The 18,059-nt window shown below is 36.3% G+C and overlaps 1 protein-coding gene across 4 annotated transcripts in view; it reads left to right on the forward strand.

Annotated features, from left to right (window-relative positions):
• Nucleotides 1-13,860, forward strand: part of UNC5D (unc-5 netrin receptor D) — a 603,711-nt gene extending 589,851 nt beyond the window's left edge. For all 4 annotated transcript variants that reach the window (XM_063448679.1, XM_063448680.1, XM_063448681.1 and 1 more), the window contains one exon: nucleotides 11,621-13,860. In XM_063448679.1, the coding sequence (XP_063304749.1) occupies nucleotides 11,621-11,825 (205 nt within the window). In that variant the 3' untranslated portion in view covers nucleotides 11,826-13,860. The remainder of the gene's footprint in view (nucleotides 1-11,620) is intronic.
• Nucleotides 13,861-18,059: the final 4,199 nt, after the last annotated feature.

Genomic DNA, 18,059 nt, shown 5'->3' on the forward strand with positions numbered 1-18,059 from the left:
TACGAATCATAATAAAGACATTTTGTACCTCCAAACACCTCCCAAACACTTATATATATATTCATACCCTGAGGCCAATCCTGATAAAGGCAATAATAATGGCAAAGCTTTATTACTAAGCTTCCCTATGGGGGATTCTAATGAACACATCCTGTTGCTGAAAACAAATTAGATTTATTCTGCCTCCCAGCTTTTGAATACATATATAATATAAGCATTCTTTCATACCAGCAAATATATGGATCACGGCTGATGATGGATAAGGTGTTATCCAGACCTCTAGGACTAATTTACCCAGGAGTCCTAAACTGGGTGAAAGTTGCTGACCTCTAGGACATAGAGTATTAATAATTAAGTCATGGGCAGAAATGCCTGCCGACTGTAATTTGTATCGAAATAATACATGACAAATCTGCGTTATACAGCCGCAATCAGCTCATAAGCTCCTTAGGGCTGTTGGTGGTAGGATTTCGAGTAAGGAAATGGAATAGTTTGAGACACACTTATAATTACTTTTTTTCCATTTCTGTTTATATATATATATATATATATATGTGTTGGCACTTACTTTTTAAACATTGCCAGCTGCTTTCAAGACTTGGAATGATTTTTTGTGTGCTGTGATTGGGGTGTGGAATAGAGTTTGCAAACTTAAATATTTATATACTTATATATTTATATACGTTTTAAAATTAAAGGTATGCCACCTAAGTACGGTAAGTTATAACGGAGGTTCTTAAAAATGCAATAGGATTACAAAAGGTTAGCAGAATGTTAAAAGCAGAAAATATTTAAAGGGATTTTTTTTTTTTTTTTAAATTTGTATTTTTATTTTTGTATCACATTTTAGAATTAATGTTCATAGGAAACAAGGCTCTGACTTCTAACTTTACAAGTATCCACTCTCATTTCATGTAGAACCAATTATTTCTAAAATAAGAGGGGGAAAAAGAAAATGTAAAGTAGTTCTTAAGTTCATGACAAGCTCAGGTTTGGCATAAAAAAGACTAAATTATTTGAGGCACATTTGATCACACCACTATGTATACCATAAAGAACATTAGCAACATCATTACAACAAAAAATTACAAAAATAATCTACAGATTTCATTAAATACTCTCCATCTCTATGCAATACAGATATCTCTGGTTATGTTATTGCCAGTATCAAATACACATTGTATGCTTAAAGAGAAACCATAACGTACAAATACAGCAGGTATTGTCTATATCTGACCGAATAAGGCCAATCACAGGTGAAGTGCACTTGCACAGAGTGTGCCTTGATTGTGGTTGCTATGGTGACATCTTAGAAAGTGTACATTCTACTGATTTAATAGGTGAAAGCTAGGATGCGGATGGTATCTGTACAGTGGAGATTATAAGCAGCACATGGGTCCCGAGGTTGGAGACGTGATGGTACGATATTTATTTGTTTATTTATTTATTTATGTATTTATTTATAAAATATTTTACCAGGAAAGATACATTGAGATTTCACTCGTTTTCAAGTATGTCCTGGGATATCATAGTGGCTTTGATTAAGTGCAGTTGAATTGACGATATGCATAAGTCAGATTTGAAGTTTCCCGTTTGCCCAAGCATAAGCAATATTTTGAATCTTATGATTTTTCTCTCATTTTACATGTGCTTTTTACTAGACATGTATATTAAGATTCTACTCAATTGTGATTCATCCGAAGAGAATGTACGGAACTGTATACTGTATGCTGATGAACCACAAAACAAAAAACATGGGAAATGGATGACACTGTTTGGTTTGTTTTGGATTTGGGGTCCGTCCAAGGTGATTGCTGGGGAAAAAAGATGATTGATGGTTAGGGGTCAGCCACAAAATATTGATGTAATTCACAGATCAAGTGAGAAAGTGAGAAGTTACCAATCAAAAGAACAAATGAGGAGCAGTAAAATTAATCTATATGTATATATTCTATATTTAATATATAAATGTTATTTTTTTTGTTCTGACCATTTACCCTCTATTAGTTGCTTTCACTCACTTAATCCGAGAACCAAGTAACGTGAAAATGCACCGATCACTGTACTGAGAAATATATGCAGAATAGTAGCATAATAATAATAATTACATTTGGACAAACAGCATTTTTTGCTGTCTAATTTTTACTATTGTCATGTCATTGCTGCCTTGTAAATTACTTATTTTTACTATGTTAATAAAGGTTATGTTTTATATTATGGTACCCATGTGTTTGTGCTGGTATGTACCTTTTTTACGAATGGGGAGCTACGGATTGTATTAGAGCATCAGCTGTATGCTCTAGCCAATCAGTGGGGTTTAACCCCCTGTAGGTAAGAAAGTTTACAGGGGTCATTGGGCATCATAAAAGTTTTAATTGCAAGTTATGTTGGTGACCAGAGTGTTTCTTTAAGCTAAATTAGCCCTAGTCTCTAACTTGAATAAATGTCCATCGTGTTACCACCAACATCTATCAACTGATAGCTAAATCTGGCACTGCAAATATTCATAGACCACATTTGCCATTATGCCATCCAGTTGAAGATGTAAACTGTAGACTGTCTGAGCATTATGTAAAATAGACAAATAAATTTACAGCACACAAAGCTTTGGCAAGGTTCCACAGCCATGGTGCTCTGTCCTGGGGATCCACTATTTCCCTTTATGGAAATACAATAGTTTAAAGAAATGGGAAAACCTTTTTTCAGCAGATAGAATATCTTGCAGGAAAGTAATATGACTTTTGATCAAATAATAATCCCATATAATCCAGACACATATATTATGTCAATGATAGCCATCAATAATCTATAGATGTTTTGATGCTCTGTTACTTGTTGGGATGTTTCATTTCTGCTTACTTAAACTGAAATTGCACAAGAACTAAATTTTAGAAAGTTCTTTGCCGCTGTTTTACTGCAGGGCTAAATAGTAGATGTATCCTGAACTGCAGTAAGCGAGCATTGATTTTTTATAACCTATAGAATTCTGCATATCATTATAATTGCTATAAATCTATTTATAAAAAGCCGATATTCCACAGCGCAGTACAATGGATTATAAATAATCTGCCATCTGTTAACTTCACATAGATTTATTCCATGCATGACTTTGCAAAAGCAACAACTCTTGCAAAGCTGCGGTGTTTTATAGTTGAATTTGCTTTTTTTCCAAGTCGATGATATAGCTGAAGAAAACATACAAATTGTGAAGGCAAATTTAGCATAGGGAGCCTTAGAGCTAGTAAACACTATCACCCTGCATCTACCCCCTCCTCCACCCACCTCTCTTGGTACTCTGCAATTTTATAAAAACCCAATGTTTGAGCTAGCTTCGATTTGGCCTGTGTTTACAGGTACCGTAGCCTGGTACAGCTTGTTTCCATTCGAGAAGTGCTTGCTTTGAAAAATAACAATTTCTACATGTGTGATGCATATAGCTTCCAGCTCATGTAGCCCTGCAGCCAGTTTGACATTTTACTCTGCAGTTTGATTATTTCCTGTATTTGTTTGTCATAATGTGAGCATATCTCATAGAAAGCCAAATCCTGCAAGTTTCTTAACCCTTGTAACCCCAGAAAGGGAAAAAACGCCAACAGATCTAAAATGTCAACGAATGCTTTGCAAGATGATACTCGTTTGTGTATTTCAAAAGTGCCAGCAGCAGACAGCGCGGCACAGCCTGCAGCGATTTATTATTTTATTTCTTTAGAATTATTCAGAATTCCTAATCTGCAGGTGGGTTTTAAATGTTTAGAGTTTAAGTATTGCACCTGCTGCAGTAATAATAATTCGGGGTGCTCTTTAACTGTCTGTATGTGTCTTACATACCTCCAGAATTCATTTGGATGCCCAGTATCATTGGCAGACAGGCAAAGTATTGAATTCAGAGGTGGAATTCACATATTCTTCTTAGTGGTACATTACAAATTATAATGTGTACTGCAGTAAAACAGCAACTCTTCAGATGTACAGATAAAGACAATTATTTTGGCATCCCTGATCACAAATGTAACTTACAGTGTCTGAGCTACTGAAGGTAAAATGTCCTTATCTCCATCACATACCTCCCAAATGTCCCTGCTGGGGTCTCCGGCAGTCCCCCCCAACTGTGATCACTGCGGATCGCTGGCCTAGGTAAGTCCAGGGCTCCTATTTGCTGGTCTGGTACGTCCGCTTTTTTTGTCGGACGTACCTAGTACCTAGTACGTCTACGGTCGTTAAGGGGATATGTATTTATATCGTCATTCTAAATGTAATTTAATTTAAATATATATGTATATTAATATCAAAATATAGTTAGAACGAATTTAAACTGGTATATCATTTTTTTAAATTTCATTTTTTTTTCAATTTTTTTATTGATTATATATATATATATATATATATATAATTAATGTTATTCTAAGTGTATTTTAATATTAATATATATATATATATATATATATATATATATATATATATATATATATATATATATATATATATATATAATTATACTATAATTATATAGATTAATATTAAAATACACTTTAATAATGATTTATGTATGTGAGAAACTGAGATCGTGATTGCCGGCGGGGGATAGCCAGCGATCAGGTAAGTGACGATTTATTATCGGACGTACTCAATAAGTCCGAGGTCGTTAACGATCATTTTTTGTCGGACGTACCTGGTACGTCCGAGGTCAAGAAGGGGTTAAACCATTTTATGTTTAGGATTCACTGTGCTGTGAAGATATTTAATTACAAATAATTATTTACATAATATATAAAGCTGAACATAAGTGAACGTCTCACCTCACAGCCTTGAACCAAAACTCTCACCTGATTCTCCTGCAGTTATTTAAGAACAGGAAAATGAGGTAACAATGGCCATGTAATAAAAAAACTGCATTGCCTGATCTGTTCATTCTATATTACCTCTGCCAAATTCAGTTAGTGTAAACTGCAAGACTCCTTGTTACGGGCTGCTAGTGATGGTGCAGGGAATTCAAATGAGCATAATTTAAAGTGATAGCTATCTAAATATTCCTGCTATTCACATGCATCCACCTGAGGCTAAATCATTTTAAAATGTTTTTTTTTTTTTTTTTTTTGGGGGGGGGGGGGGGGGGGGGGTTGGGGTTCAGCAGGATAATATCCAGTGTGATAAAACATATTTCACATCAGTCTAGTTCAACAAAATATAGTGAAAAGGGTATCTTAGTAATGTAGTGGAATGGCCGTTTTTTTGTATAAAAAAGTGGTCAAACCTCTGGTTATTGTAATATTGTAATATTGCTCAATCTCCATTAATTCTTCTATATGCGAGAATGTGTGTTTGATGGAGAAATTGATGGAAGTGTATCAACCTTGCACAAGGCCTGTGGGTGGAAGAGGCCTTCTTCTGCCTACGGCTCACCATTACTCTCCAATACCTTCAAGCACCCGATCTCATTCTGCCCAGCAGGGGAATCGGCTGACACTGTGGTCTGAGAACTGACCCCAACCATTACCCACGGAGAAACTGGCTGCGGAGATGGAGTATCATCTAACCCACTCAAGCTGATTCAAACTTTTTGATAATCCTTTAATTATTTTCTCACTATTATGTTTATGTGATACACACTGTTTAGCAGTCCACCCTATTTAGAGGCCATCGTCTCTCTAATCTAATTAATCTATATACTAATTTACATCGATAATGGAGCTGCACTAGGATGAATAGCATAATGGAAAGCACACTTCATGCTTAACACACTAATTCACTAGCCCACTGTGCAGTTAATATGCAGGACATTATAGTATCTCTGTTATGACCATATATTGCTGGTGCCCACAGTTCCTACTCCACAGGCCTTACTCCCTTGTGTATCTTTTATTTTTACTGTAAATATGTTTATTTTACAAATTTATTTTGAAATTTCCATTCACTCAGTCATCACAACTTGGCTATACATGTGTCTCCTAGGTCAGTATCCCCCCACCAGTCCAGGATTTAGGGATTACCCCGTTGTGTCTAAAGTGTTTTTTTTTTCTTTTTCTAAAAACACCTTAGACACAACTGGGTAATCCCTGAATCCTGGACTGTTAGGGGTTACTTGAGGACTGGGTTGGGAACCACTGTCCTAGGTGAATATAAGCTTGCCCCCCTCATGGGTCTGCCTTTTATCTCCTTACACTCCTATTACACCACAATTGGTGGCTATACCATCAGGGCAGACATCTTAAGTCTAGCGCTAACAACCATTTACTCTGATATGAAACATGTCTACCAGTCTTGTATGCTTTACATGCTTTCAGTGATACTCATGTAATAGACACGTTTATCTAAGCATACTATACAACTAACAAATATGCGGCTTATCTGAATGCCATAATACTTATTTATACAGCATATTTTCTTTATGTTTGTGGAAGTTGTTGTGGCTTACCAAGCATTGTGTTATTTTTTTGCATGATGTAAATAGAGTGACTACATTTTTTTTTTGTTAAATTCGAATTATTGAATAAAAAATCAAAAATGAAACAACTAATTTTCAGCTAGTTGTTTTCAACTCAGAAAATCATTTTTCACTTCCAAAAACTTTGGTTACCTAGTTGCAAAATAGTTCACAGGATGCAGAAGGCACATTCTTATAATAATAATAATAATAATAATAATAATAATAATAATAATAATATTATAATATTACTACTACTACTACTAATAATAATAATAAAAACACTAATCAAATTAAATATCAAATATTGTTGTTTTTCACAACTATAGAGTCAATTATCTCTATTTTCTATCCTGGGAAGATATTCCCAGATAACCATCCCTAGTACTGGAAAAAGTGGAAATGAAAAAATTCTATATTAAACTTATTAGCTTAAATAAATGGTATGTTGTTTCACCTTCTCTGGTGAATGTACGAGTGTTATAATAAATATAGCATTAGGGAAATTTGCTCTATTAATTACCTATGCTCACACACTGCCGAGAAATAATTATTTACTTAATTATATGTCTTTGACATATTTTTGGTTCAAAAATCATTGCCTGCTACAGTCATGTGAGTAAAGAACACTTGTGGGTTCAATAGTCTTCATGTAGCAATTGTGAATGTCACTCTTATTGAGTTCTACCCACAGGGCTCTGCATGTAGATGTTGAACTTTCCCCATAGAGATGCATTGATTCAATGCATCTCTATGAGGAGATGCTGATTGGCCAGCGTGGCATTTAGCTTCGTCCCACCCCCTCCTCCTTGGCTGAGATCATCAGAATTGACAGTCTCAGCCAATCCAACGCTTTCCTTTTGGAACACATTGAATGGGCTGAGATTGTCAATTCGGATTATCTCAGCCAAGGAGGTGGGTCAGGGGTGGGGCCAGAGTTAGCATACCCGTGCGGTGCTGGAATTAAGGTGAGTTTTTATCCTATTTAGGGTGGAAAAGGGGGGCAGCCACCTAAATAGTGTTTTACCACTATGAGGTCAGAAATACACAATATAGTGGTGACTGGGAGTTAAAGGTTGCTAAAGCAATACTGAAAGGATTCTCAGCATACTCCGTTAAAAAAGCTCCGTTATCCATACATTTTATAGAGATAGGCCAGAAAAGGCAGGTGAAGGAGTACAAGGAACTTTCTTTCCAATGTCAATGCTTGAACATTCCATAATGAGTTTCTTTTCCATATCTTGTCTAAGATTGTTTTGGGATACTCGGTGTTATATGCGCATGCCATTTTTGCAATGCAATGATTTTTGAATGTTCATATATAGCAGTGGTTCCCAACAAAGTCCTCAATTATCCAGTCCAGGATTTAGGGATTACCCAGTTGCGTCTAAGATGTTTTTAGAAGAAAAAAAAAAAAACTACTTTAGACACAACAGGGTAATCCCGAAATCCTGGACCGGTAGGGGGTACTTGAGGACTGGGTTGGGAACCCCTGATATATAGTATTGTGAAAAAGTATTTGTCACTTTCCTGTTTTTTTTTGTTCTTTTTTCAAATCTTCAAATTGTAATATAAGACAAAGAGAACCAGAGTTCATTTATTTTATTTAATAAGGAAAACAAGATCTAACACCATCATCCATTGCATAGCGTTTTATTTATAATAGCACATATGCAATATCATTATCTTCTTTACAACATTAATCTTCTTTATATAAATGTTTTAACATATGTGACTGTTTCTGTTTGGAAACAAGAAAAGGAGAAGACCTACAAAAGGGGGCCTGGAGTTTGTAAAGGGACTTTGAAGGGGGTAACCCTAAGAATTAGATAAATTGTACACAGAAAATGTCTAATGGATACAAATTCCAGAGGACACAAAGAAGTTCCTTCATGGATACTATATATTATTCAGTATGATTAAAAATCATATTCGGTGGGGGGTTACGGATTTCAACATATTGTCGCTTTTTTTTCATAGGTCCTATATTGATTAGCAATTACAATAGTTGGTTAACCCTTTGTGAACAATATGTCTTTCACTCACCATAACCACTTTAAGCAAGAGTGACTTGGATCTACTTTACTTCCATTCCTCCTACCTATTTTCTGATAGTTGGTTAACCCTTTGTGAACAATATATTTTTTACTCACCATAACCACTATTAGCAAGAGTGATTTTAATCTATTTAACTTGTCCCTCTTAACTCTAATTATTGAAATTTTAAGCAGTCTTCATTGCTACAGAACTCCTTCTACCCCTCTTACATTGCAGAGCTTATTAGCTTCTGTTCTCTGCTCTGTGTATTTATAAGTTTCCTTTTTCCTTTTATATTGTGGCTTTGCTATATATTTTTAATTATTATCTAATAAACAGATTTTTTTAATTGTATTGAATAATACATAGTATCCATATGGGGACTTCTTTGTGTCCTCTGAACTTTGTATCCATTGGACATTTTCTGTATACTTTCCCAGTTGGACCTAGTTTGTTAATCATTCTGCCTGTGTTATCACTTTTACTTTGTGCTTCTGTATATAATAGGATGTCACAACAGGATCGGACATGTTATTTCTTGCATTCGGATCTCTATAGCTACTTAGGAGTTTTATTTTATTATATAAATATTATATATTTAATACAGATTTTTTAATTTTTTTTTACTGCTTCTCTTTTTTTACCCTTTATTCATCGTTTTTTTCACTTCAGCCAAATGGTCGAAACATAAACATGTTTACATTTTGCAGTACACTGATTGGCTAATTTGTGCCCACATTTTGGTTCGTCCAAATCGTTTTCCTAAATATTTTGCATGAACGATATTGACAAGCCCAACAATCACATTAGCAAATATCTGACTATATCTGACTAACAATTTATTTTATTTTTTTCAATGAACTGATTTGGCAAAACCAATTTTTTCGAATGCATATGTCTATTGTATAATACTTGTTGGAATGGGAAGAGAACCTTGTAAATTGCATGCTTTGTAAAGAAGAACATTGCTTTCAAACATGACACTTGGCTTTGATACTGAGACAGGAGACTGTCTACATAATATGAAAGGGTTATGTGATTCATCAGGGTTACCAGATGGAAGGAAGGAAACTAATTTGCAGGCTTCCATCTTTTTTCCATAAAAATCACTTGAACAAGGAACTCTAAGTGTTCTGTATAAATAAAACATATGGTATAGTGTTACTGTTTCCAATTGACAGTCACAGAGCAGGGTAAGAAGAGACAACTATAACCCATTGCTTTAGAGCACCCATCCCCTGATACCTGATGTTTGTGTTGCTTAAGTCAGCAGACGGATTTACTTTTAGAATGAATAGCAGTGGCACCAATAAACCATAGTTCATAAGTTATATCAGACTTTCTTTAAATTACCTGTAGATTTGCAAATCACATAAACATGGACGATTTGAATTAAACCAGATTTGGCTAATGCACAGATCTGGACATAACAAAAATTGTAGGAGTTACCGAAAAATTGCAAAGTGTGTGAATGGAAGAGAGAAAATGTAAGAAAAAAGAATAAAGGATAAAAGAGTTAGAGGAGGGGAGGTTTAACATAAGCATAAAATAAAACAGTTTAAACAGAAACTCACAGGTAGTGATGCCCCGAACAGTTCAACCGTTCGCCGGCGAACATAGCGTGTTCGCGGTCGCGAACACGCGCGATGTTCGGTCCACCCCCTATTCATCATGGAGGTGGGAGGGTCTGGGAGGGAGGGTCTGCTGCTGATTGGCTGGAATGTGTCTGCTGACTGTGAGGTACAGGGTCAAAGTTTACTCAATGATGACGAATAGGGGGTGGACCGAACATCACGCTATGTTCGCTGGCGAATGGTTCCCGGCGAACTGTTCGGGACATCACTACTCACAGGTCTATAAAACAGTGCAGACCCTGTCTCACTCCCATATACACTAGAAGAAGCCACCTTCCTGCAGCAAAAAGGAGAGCGGCAAGCTTAGAATTATGAATAGCATATATTGTGCCATAGACTCACAGGTCTATAAAACAGTGCAGTTGAGTATCTAGAAGTTGAATGTTTTTAGGAGATTTGTTGGATTGTGTGTGCTTGGGAGTGTGTCTATGTGCCTGTTAGTCTTGTATGTGTGTCTGGGATTAGTGTGTGTTTGAGAGAGTATGACTGGTGGGGACAATTTGTCAGAGCAGGTGTGAAAAATATTGACTAGAATGATTTTTGCAGGGAACACAGCTAGTGGGAGAGATAAAAAGACCATCTTTATAATTAGGCAATTTAAAGAAAATGGTGTTTTGCTCAAAATACAAGTATGTCATACAGCAAATAAGCTAACTTGTTACTTGTATATTTCAGCCAGCATTATTACGGGTATTTCCTGCAAAGACCTGCTGCTTTAAATACAACAAAACCAGATAATGGGATTGCATATATTAGTCTAGCTACTGGCAGGTATCTGACCTTTAGGATGACCTTGTGTTTACAGTGGAGAATAAATTGGAAGGAATTTAGCTAAGCATTTACTACAATTTGGGGTAAGGGCATTCCTAGAAACCCTGTTATACACCGATTACATATTGAAATATAAATTAAAATTATTTAGATACATCTGTTATAAGTATAAGGTATTGCTACAAAGTTCTCAAAATGTCCTATAGAAATTTGCAGTATGAGAACTAAAATCTGTCCAGATGTTCTTACAACTATATTATTTAAATTTGCACAATACTTTTTAAATGATTACCTTTTTATTCTTCACAAAGAAAGGTAGAGCTTAGGTTGTGATAAGTCTATTTCTGTATAGTATTTTTACTATTGCAAATGTTACGCTTCCTATTTTAAGATTACCTCGTTTATTTCTACAGTTTGACATACATATGATAATAGAAGAGAAGAAAAGAAAGGCTAATAAAACAGATCATTGGTACCATGCTACTAGATACAATGACTCATCCTTGAAAAGTTTATATTTTAAATGTGTTGTTGCCCATTAAGCAATGTTTTATACTTGGATTGTCTGTTAGTTATACACATATTGGTAACATTATCATATTCCCTCCCCTTATCCTGTTCTAAACTGTGATATTTCATAAAACTATATGGGATGCTCATGGTGCTCCAGTGATTGAATGATTGTGAATCAGTGACAGCCATAGATTATTTTGTACTGTATTTGTATATTTGTTCACTCCTTCTTTTGTTTCTTTAGGAATTTGAGCTACTTTGCTACCAAGAACAGCCCATCTGCAGTCATACTGGACCTTTGGGAAGCACGACATCCTTACGATGGGAATCTGGATTCTTTGGCATGTGCACTGGAAGAGATAGGAAGGACACAAAGCAAACTATCACTGGTAACAGAGACTCACACAGATGACCCAGACTTCAGCTACAGTCGGCAGAATGGCCTTTGAGACAATAGCATTGCTCTGGCTTGTTGAGGCCAGTGTTCAACTATGAATTCCAGCCCTTTTTCGGGTTAAGGTGCAGAAGGAAAGATCAATATACCTTTGTTCCCCAATTTAGAGAACAGATAAGGCTTTACTGAATATAAAGACAAGGATTTTGAGACTTTCCTTCTCTAGGAATCAACAGTGCAACATTCATTAAAGAAACCTTATTTGTGCTCAAAGGTTTTTTTGAAAAAGCCATCCACCAGCGGGGGAATTTGGATGTCTATTTGCTTAGACTCAAAAAGGCTTCATTTTTCTCTGTGGTCTGTAAAAGACATACATTTTTTTATTAAAAAAAAATGTTGTCTCTGTTTATTTAAATCAGCAATTGAAGGTCAGGGAAAACATCATTTTCCACATTGAAAGGACATGTTATACTGTAAAATGATGCTAAGTAGCTCACTTTGTATTCAGCTTCCCCAAGCTGCTTTGCCTTAGAGAAATATAGAATGCAAATGCCAACACACTTGTTAATCTTTGGCATGTTGATTTTGTGTGGTGTCCCTGCTGGACTGAGACCCATCATGCAACCCGACTGCACTTCTGTTTCCAGTACGAGCTGCTCAGATGGTCTGTGGAGGTGTAAGAGTTGTTGGTTGTGGGTCAGCAGCTGATGGAAACAGTTTTCATATTTTTATATCCATTGGTTTTCACCCTGTTAGAAGGAAACTTTGAGACAACCGGACATGTGTTGTGCAGTGTACCAAACCGAGCATGGGACTGACAGAAAACAAATCCCCAAAACAGGAAAGATATTATATGCCAAACCTATGTATTACTTAGATCATGTTAGGCAAAATTTTAGAGAAGCAACATTTAGTGCATAGTGGGAGTATATCATAACAAAGGGTAATTCTGGACATCAGCTGGTGAATTTACATCTGAATTCAATCCCGTTCAACTTAAAGATAAAGTAACCCAACATCTGAAAAGTTTTGTCACAACGTAGTGCCATGTAGGGCAACCAGATCCCTTCTCATTGCTCTTGTTGAATGGCAGCTATAAAGTGGATGAGGTCCAACAACAGTCAACAACAGTTGGTAAAGCTTACTCAGTCGTCCCTTAATGAATATCTTCCAAAGTCCTCAATAAAAATTGTCTGTTTTAACTAAAAGTATTATGTGCTAAATATTTAAAGTAAGTTAATTCATTTGACACTCAGGAGGATGGAAAGAAGAACAGTGAGGAGTTTTATAATAATAAAAAACAATACATATGTCTAGAGGTAGCATTCATGGTTTTAGCTCAAGATTAAACAGGAGAAACCTGTCTTTAGCTAAGGTGATTAGCTTGCTAGAACTGGATATGTTTGCAGAGAATATCAGATTATTTGAGTGTGGCATTGGAAACCAAGAAGAGAATCAAATCTAGTATGTCTCAGGCACCGAATGTAGTACGTTCCTCTTTAACTGGAATGTCTCCCGCACCATTTAGCAAAAATGCTACAGTTTCTTTGTGGCCCGAGCTTTGGTCGTGTTAAGCCATTAATGCATAATTCAATTTAACCTTTGTGAAATAAGTAACATGCACAGAACATAAACTCTTGGGGGGAAAAAGTACAGATAATTTTCACTTGCCAGGAAATGATGCACACCATAAAGAGCCAAAAACCAAACACTTACTAGAAAAAAGCTCCGTACAGAATATTAGTTAAATTCATTTGCTGTGTCCTTCATGATTGCCACCATGCTGTAAGCACAAATGGCTAATTAGGACAACACTGACTTGCAAGTATGATGCTACTAAGGTTTTCTCCAACATATCCTCAATGATAGTTATGCACAGAAACCATCACTAACTGGAAATACAAGTTATTCATCTATTTTTCTATGGCTCACTAGAGTTTTAAAGTCCAGTATCTGGGTATTACAATTGCTTTCATGCCCCTAAAGAGATCAACACTAAATCTGGCCTCCCACTGAAAGTGTCAACAGGGACTCAGACAAGTATCTGGTCCATGCTTTAGCACTATTACCTCCTAAAACCAAGCAAGATTACCCCGTTTTAGATTTATTTTAAAAGTAAATATAAACTATTTATTTATCAAAAATGTTACCAGGATGGATACATTTTTTGTTTTCAAGTATGTCCTGGTCCACAAAACATTGCATTGTTACAATAGGATACAATATTACAAATATGCAATATACAAACTATATATATATATATATATATATATATATATATATATAAAACTTTCCACGTGTCCCGCACTCACTGCTCCCGGTCTTGTTAATGCCTCGGTGGTCTTGAAAAAAGTCCAGCAAGGACTGAAACGTCGACACTTCTTTGTATTACTTGATGCTTGAATAAACAGCACGATTAGAAATATTATTGAGTCCTGTGAGTGCACTTCAACAAGAACCTATATATATATATATATAGTTTGTATTTTGCATATTTGTAATATTGTATTCTATTGTAATGTTTTGAACCTGTGGAAATTACCCTTTATTCCCTCTATGGGCTGTCCATATCCTCCCCCCTGTTATTTCGTATGTTTTTACTCAGATTTCGTGTGTGGGAGGGATCACCTTGTCCCTGGGTTATCCTGCTATTTGCCCTGGTCGCATGGTTGTTCGGTAAATAGTATTCACCTCCCATAGTAACAGTATTCTGCTCGACAACCGAACAAATCACCGAATGCCAGACCACCCATATGTGGCGTGTGCCGCTTGTTAACCCCAGTAACCTTCGTTCACACCTCCACAAGCCGCAATAACGCTAACATTCTAATAGCTGGCTGGCCATCATTCGTATGTGCAAACACCTGGCGGCGGCCATCTTTTACCACAAACAGAGACAGCGGTGTTTGGTCTTCGAGTGTATGGAACTAACATCAGACACTCGACTGCGTGAACACGCTGGGACTTCCACCTCCGGTTATGTTCGTCATAATTCATATGAACTGAGTGGCGTTAAGGGGGTAGAAAACTCCCGAACAAGATACATGGGATGAGCTTATGCACGAACAGTTTATTCGTTAGTTTTCATATGTTTTGTACTCCAGAAAGAGACCAACTGCACAGCCTGATTTCATGGAACCTTTTTGGGCAGGCTCCTTGTGTGCGGTTGGTCTAAAATATACCCCAGTGGCGTTTTGCCTGCGTTCGTGGGATCTGAGCGCTTTTCGGATATGTTGGGCGCTCAGATCCAGTCTATCTGGGCATATAGGACTTGAGGGGGTACCTTGTTGTTGACTGTATGTTTTGGGGTGTTATTACTGTATATGTCCTGGACCTGAAAGTTAATATAATTATGTTGTGTATTTTATCTAAGTGGGGAATACCCCTTACATGGGGATTCACATAAAAGGCCATGTGTGGCTCCATTAAAACCAGTTATACCCCCACAGCTGAGTGTCGTCCAGTTGCTGGGGAGGAGGTGGAATATTCCTGGATTATTTTACTGTGTCCCGTTGGAGTACTTTACCAGAGTGTATGTTGGAGTAGCAAGCGGAAAAGAGTCCCTGCTAGGACTAGAGGTCTGCTACATATATATATATGCACACATATAATTTTAATACATAACAGGTAATAAATATAATAGAAATAATATAGATTAGTTGATGTTACAGCTGTGAAACCTGCTAAAACCACAGGTTCTGTTTCCAGTCAACCCTTCTATTATTCGGAAGTAATTAAAATACAGGTGGGTAAACAAAATGGGTAAAAGTAGAACCTATACCCAAGGGCATAATTAAATGTAAGAGAAAACCTTCTTCAATGGGTTTTTCTTTATCATTGATATGTGAAAATATTGAAGTTTCACTCTGTACATTATACAACATATATACAGGGAAATTCAGTAAACTTTAAAAAAAATGCATATTGATATACAATTAATCAAAATTTGTATAGCTCTTTTAGTGGGTTTCTAGTTGTTAAGGACTCTGCAATGTACCTTGTAATGGATGAGCCTGACTATTGGGCATTGTGTGCTGAATGACAGAAATTAACATATCAATGCAACCTTTTGTGTTAGTCTTTGGAGGTACTAAACACATAAGTATATTACTATTAAGGCACTTTGGTAATGGACCTGGGGCCTGTGCCAGTCAGGGTTCCAGTTGCAGAAGAAGTTATGGATCAGTTGGGGAGATCAGCAGATCTCCAATACTGGCCCTTCATATATATTTTTTTGTAATTTTCCATCCCTGGGAATGAAGTACTTCACATGAGTGATCTCACACCTTCAATTGAAATCTTCATTAGATAGGATCTTGCATCATATCCTTGCCTCTCAACACACAGAGCCCTAGCCGCACGGGAAGCAAGCTGATATGAAGAAAAATAAGAAAAACTACCACATCAAGAGGACATTATCTTAAAGTAGAGGGGCAAAGGTTTTGAGATAATATCAGGAAGTATTACTTTACTGAGAGGTTAGTGGATGCATGGAATAGCCTTCCAGCTGAAGTGGTATAGGTTAACACAGTGCAGGAGTTTAAGCATGCGTGGGATAGACATAAGGCTACCCTAGCTAAAAGATAAGTCCAGGGACTAATGAAAGTATTTAGAAAATTGGGCAGACTAGATGGGCCGAATGGTTCTAATCTGCCGTCACATTTTAGGTTTCTATGTTTCAATGAAGGGGAGACAACCAAAAGCTTAAAGTAAGAATGAAAGGGGGAGAGTTAAGCTAAGAGTTGAAAGTGGGGAGATTGCATAGAACAAGAGATAGCAGGTCAGAGTGGAATATATGAGGAGACAAAAAGGACAGAAAATGTATGGAGGACAGACAAAAGTGGGGGCTCTTGGATGCAGATGTAAGGAGAGTTGGTTTGTAAGATACTGGGGACTGAGAAGATACTTTGAAATTTAGAAATAAATTAGTAAAACACACCACAACACATACCGCTCAAATACAACAATGCATAAACAATGACATACAGTAAAATACACTCCAGTATACACACCCATGCACACACTAGCATATTTTACAAATACTTTTATGCATTCACACACACTTCACACAAATATTTACTGAAACTCTGCATTTACACGCAATACGATTACACATATATATGCATTTGAATTCAAGATATCTACAATTAACTTCCCGCATTAGCAATGCATTGACACAAAAATATCTGCATCCACACACTGAATACAAAAGCACTGCTATATTCCAACCCTGCACACAAATACACTTTCATTCATGCATTAATGCTCCACACAAATCAACATCTGGACTAAGATGTAGAACTCTACAGTCACACATATGCACACTGCTTAAAGACATACTGTCACTACTCACTAAACACAACCCTGCATTCACAATCTTTGACTGTACACTCATCCATTCTGAGATGCATGTTGAAGATATCCACAAATACATTTACATACTTCCCAATACACAAACCATCCTAGCATTTGCACATTCAAATTAATTCACACACATTGGCACTACACATTCACATATACATTCACAACACATGCCTCCACAAATATGTTACCCACTCAGATACCTATTAAGACATATATCCCAACAATATGTATACATATACAAAAACACTTATAGGTTTATTTACTGAACAGGCAATTGTGGAAGTCTGACATGGGTATCACACAGTGTAGACTAAATTATCCAAATTGGAAAAGTTTGCAACTCATGTATTTTCCCAGCCTGGCTATTTTGGCTTAAATGTTTCAGTTCCTTGTCAATCCTCCAATATTTATTGCTAACCAACTAATCGCTAAAAAGTAAACTGAAAACAGAACAGCAAAATTACATAAACTAGCCAAATAGTAACCATAGTGGTCAATTTTTCAAAATTGGTAAATTTAGCTTTCAATTTACTGTAATACGCTCTTTAGTGAATAAACCATGCGTATTTGTGTATGTATTGGACCTCGAGGTGCCCAAGAGCCTAAGTTTGCCCATGGGCCTAGATTGTTGTCAGTACGTCCCTGTGTGTGCCTGAGCATTTTATACATATTATTGTTATATGAGAATACAATACTTATTGTTACATCAGAATAGAAATATTGCTGGTGGTGAAATAATGCTTTCCTAAATTAATATATATTGAGTTGTGCGACAATGTGACAGCTTGTACCAAGGCTAGAACATATGGAATAATTTCCATAAAATCAAAAATGTACGATCATATAATCAAGGAAATAAAAAAATAAAAGAGATGTCTGCATCGTGGGCTAGTCAGCCAAACCAACTACAGTAAAATAAAAAAAT

The sequence above is a fragment of the Pelobates fuscus genome, chromosome 3, assembly GCF_036172605.1.
Source record: "Pelobates fuscus isolate aPelFus1 chromosome 3, aPelFus1.pri, whole genome shotgun sequence".
NCBI classification, from domain to species: domain Eukaryota; kingdom Metazoa; phylum Chordata; class Amphibia; order Anura; family Pelobatidae; genus Pelobates; species Pelobates fuscus.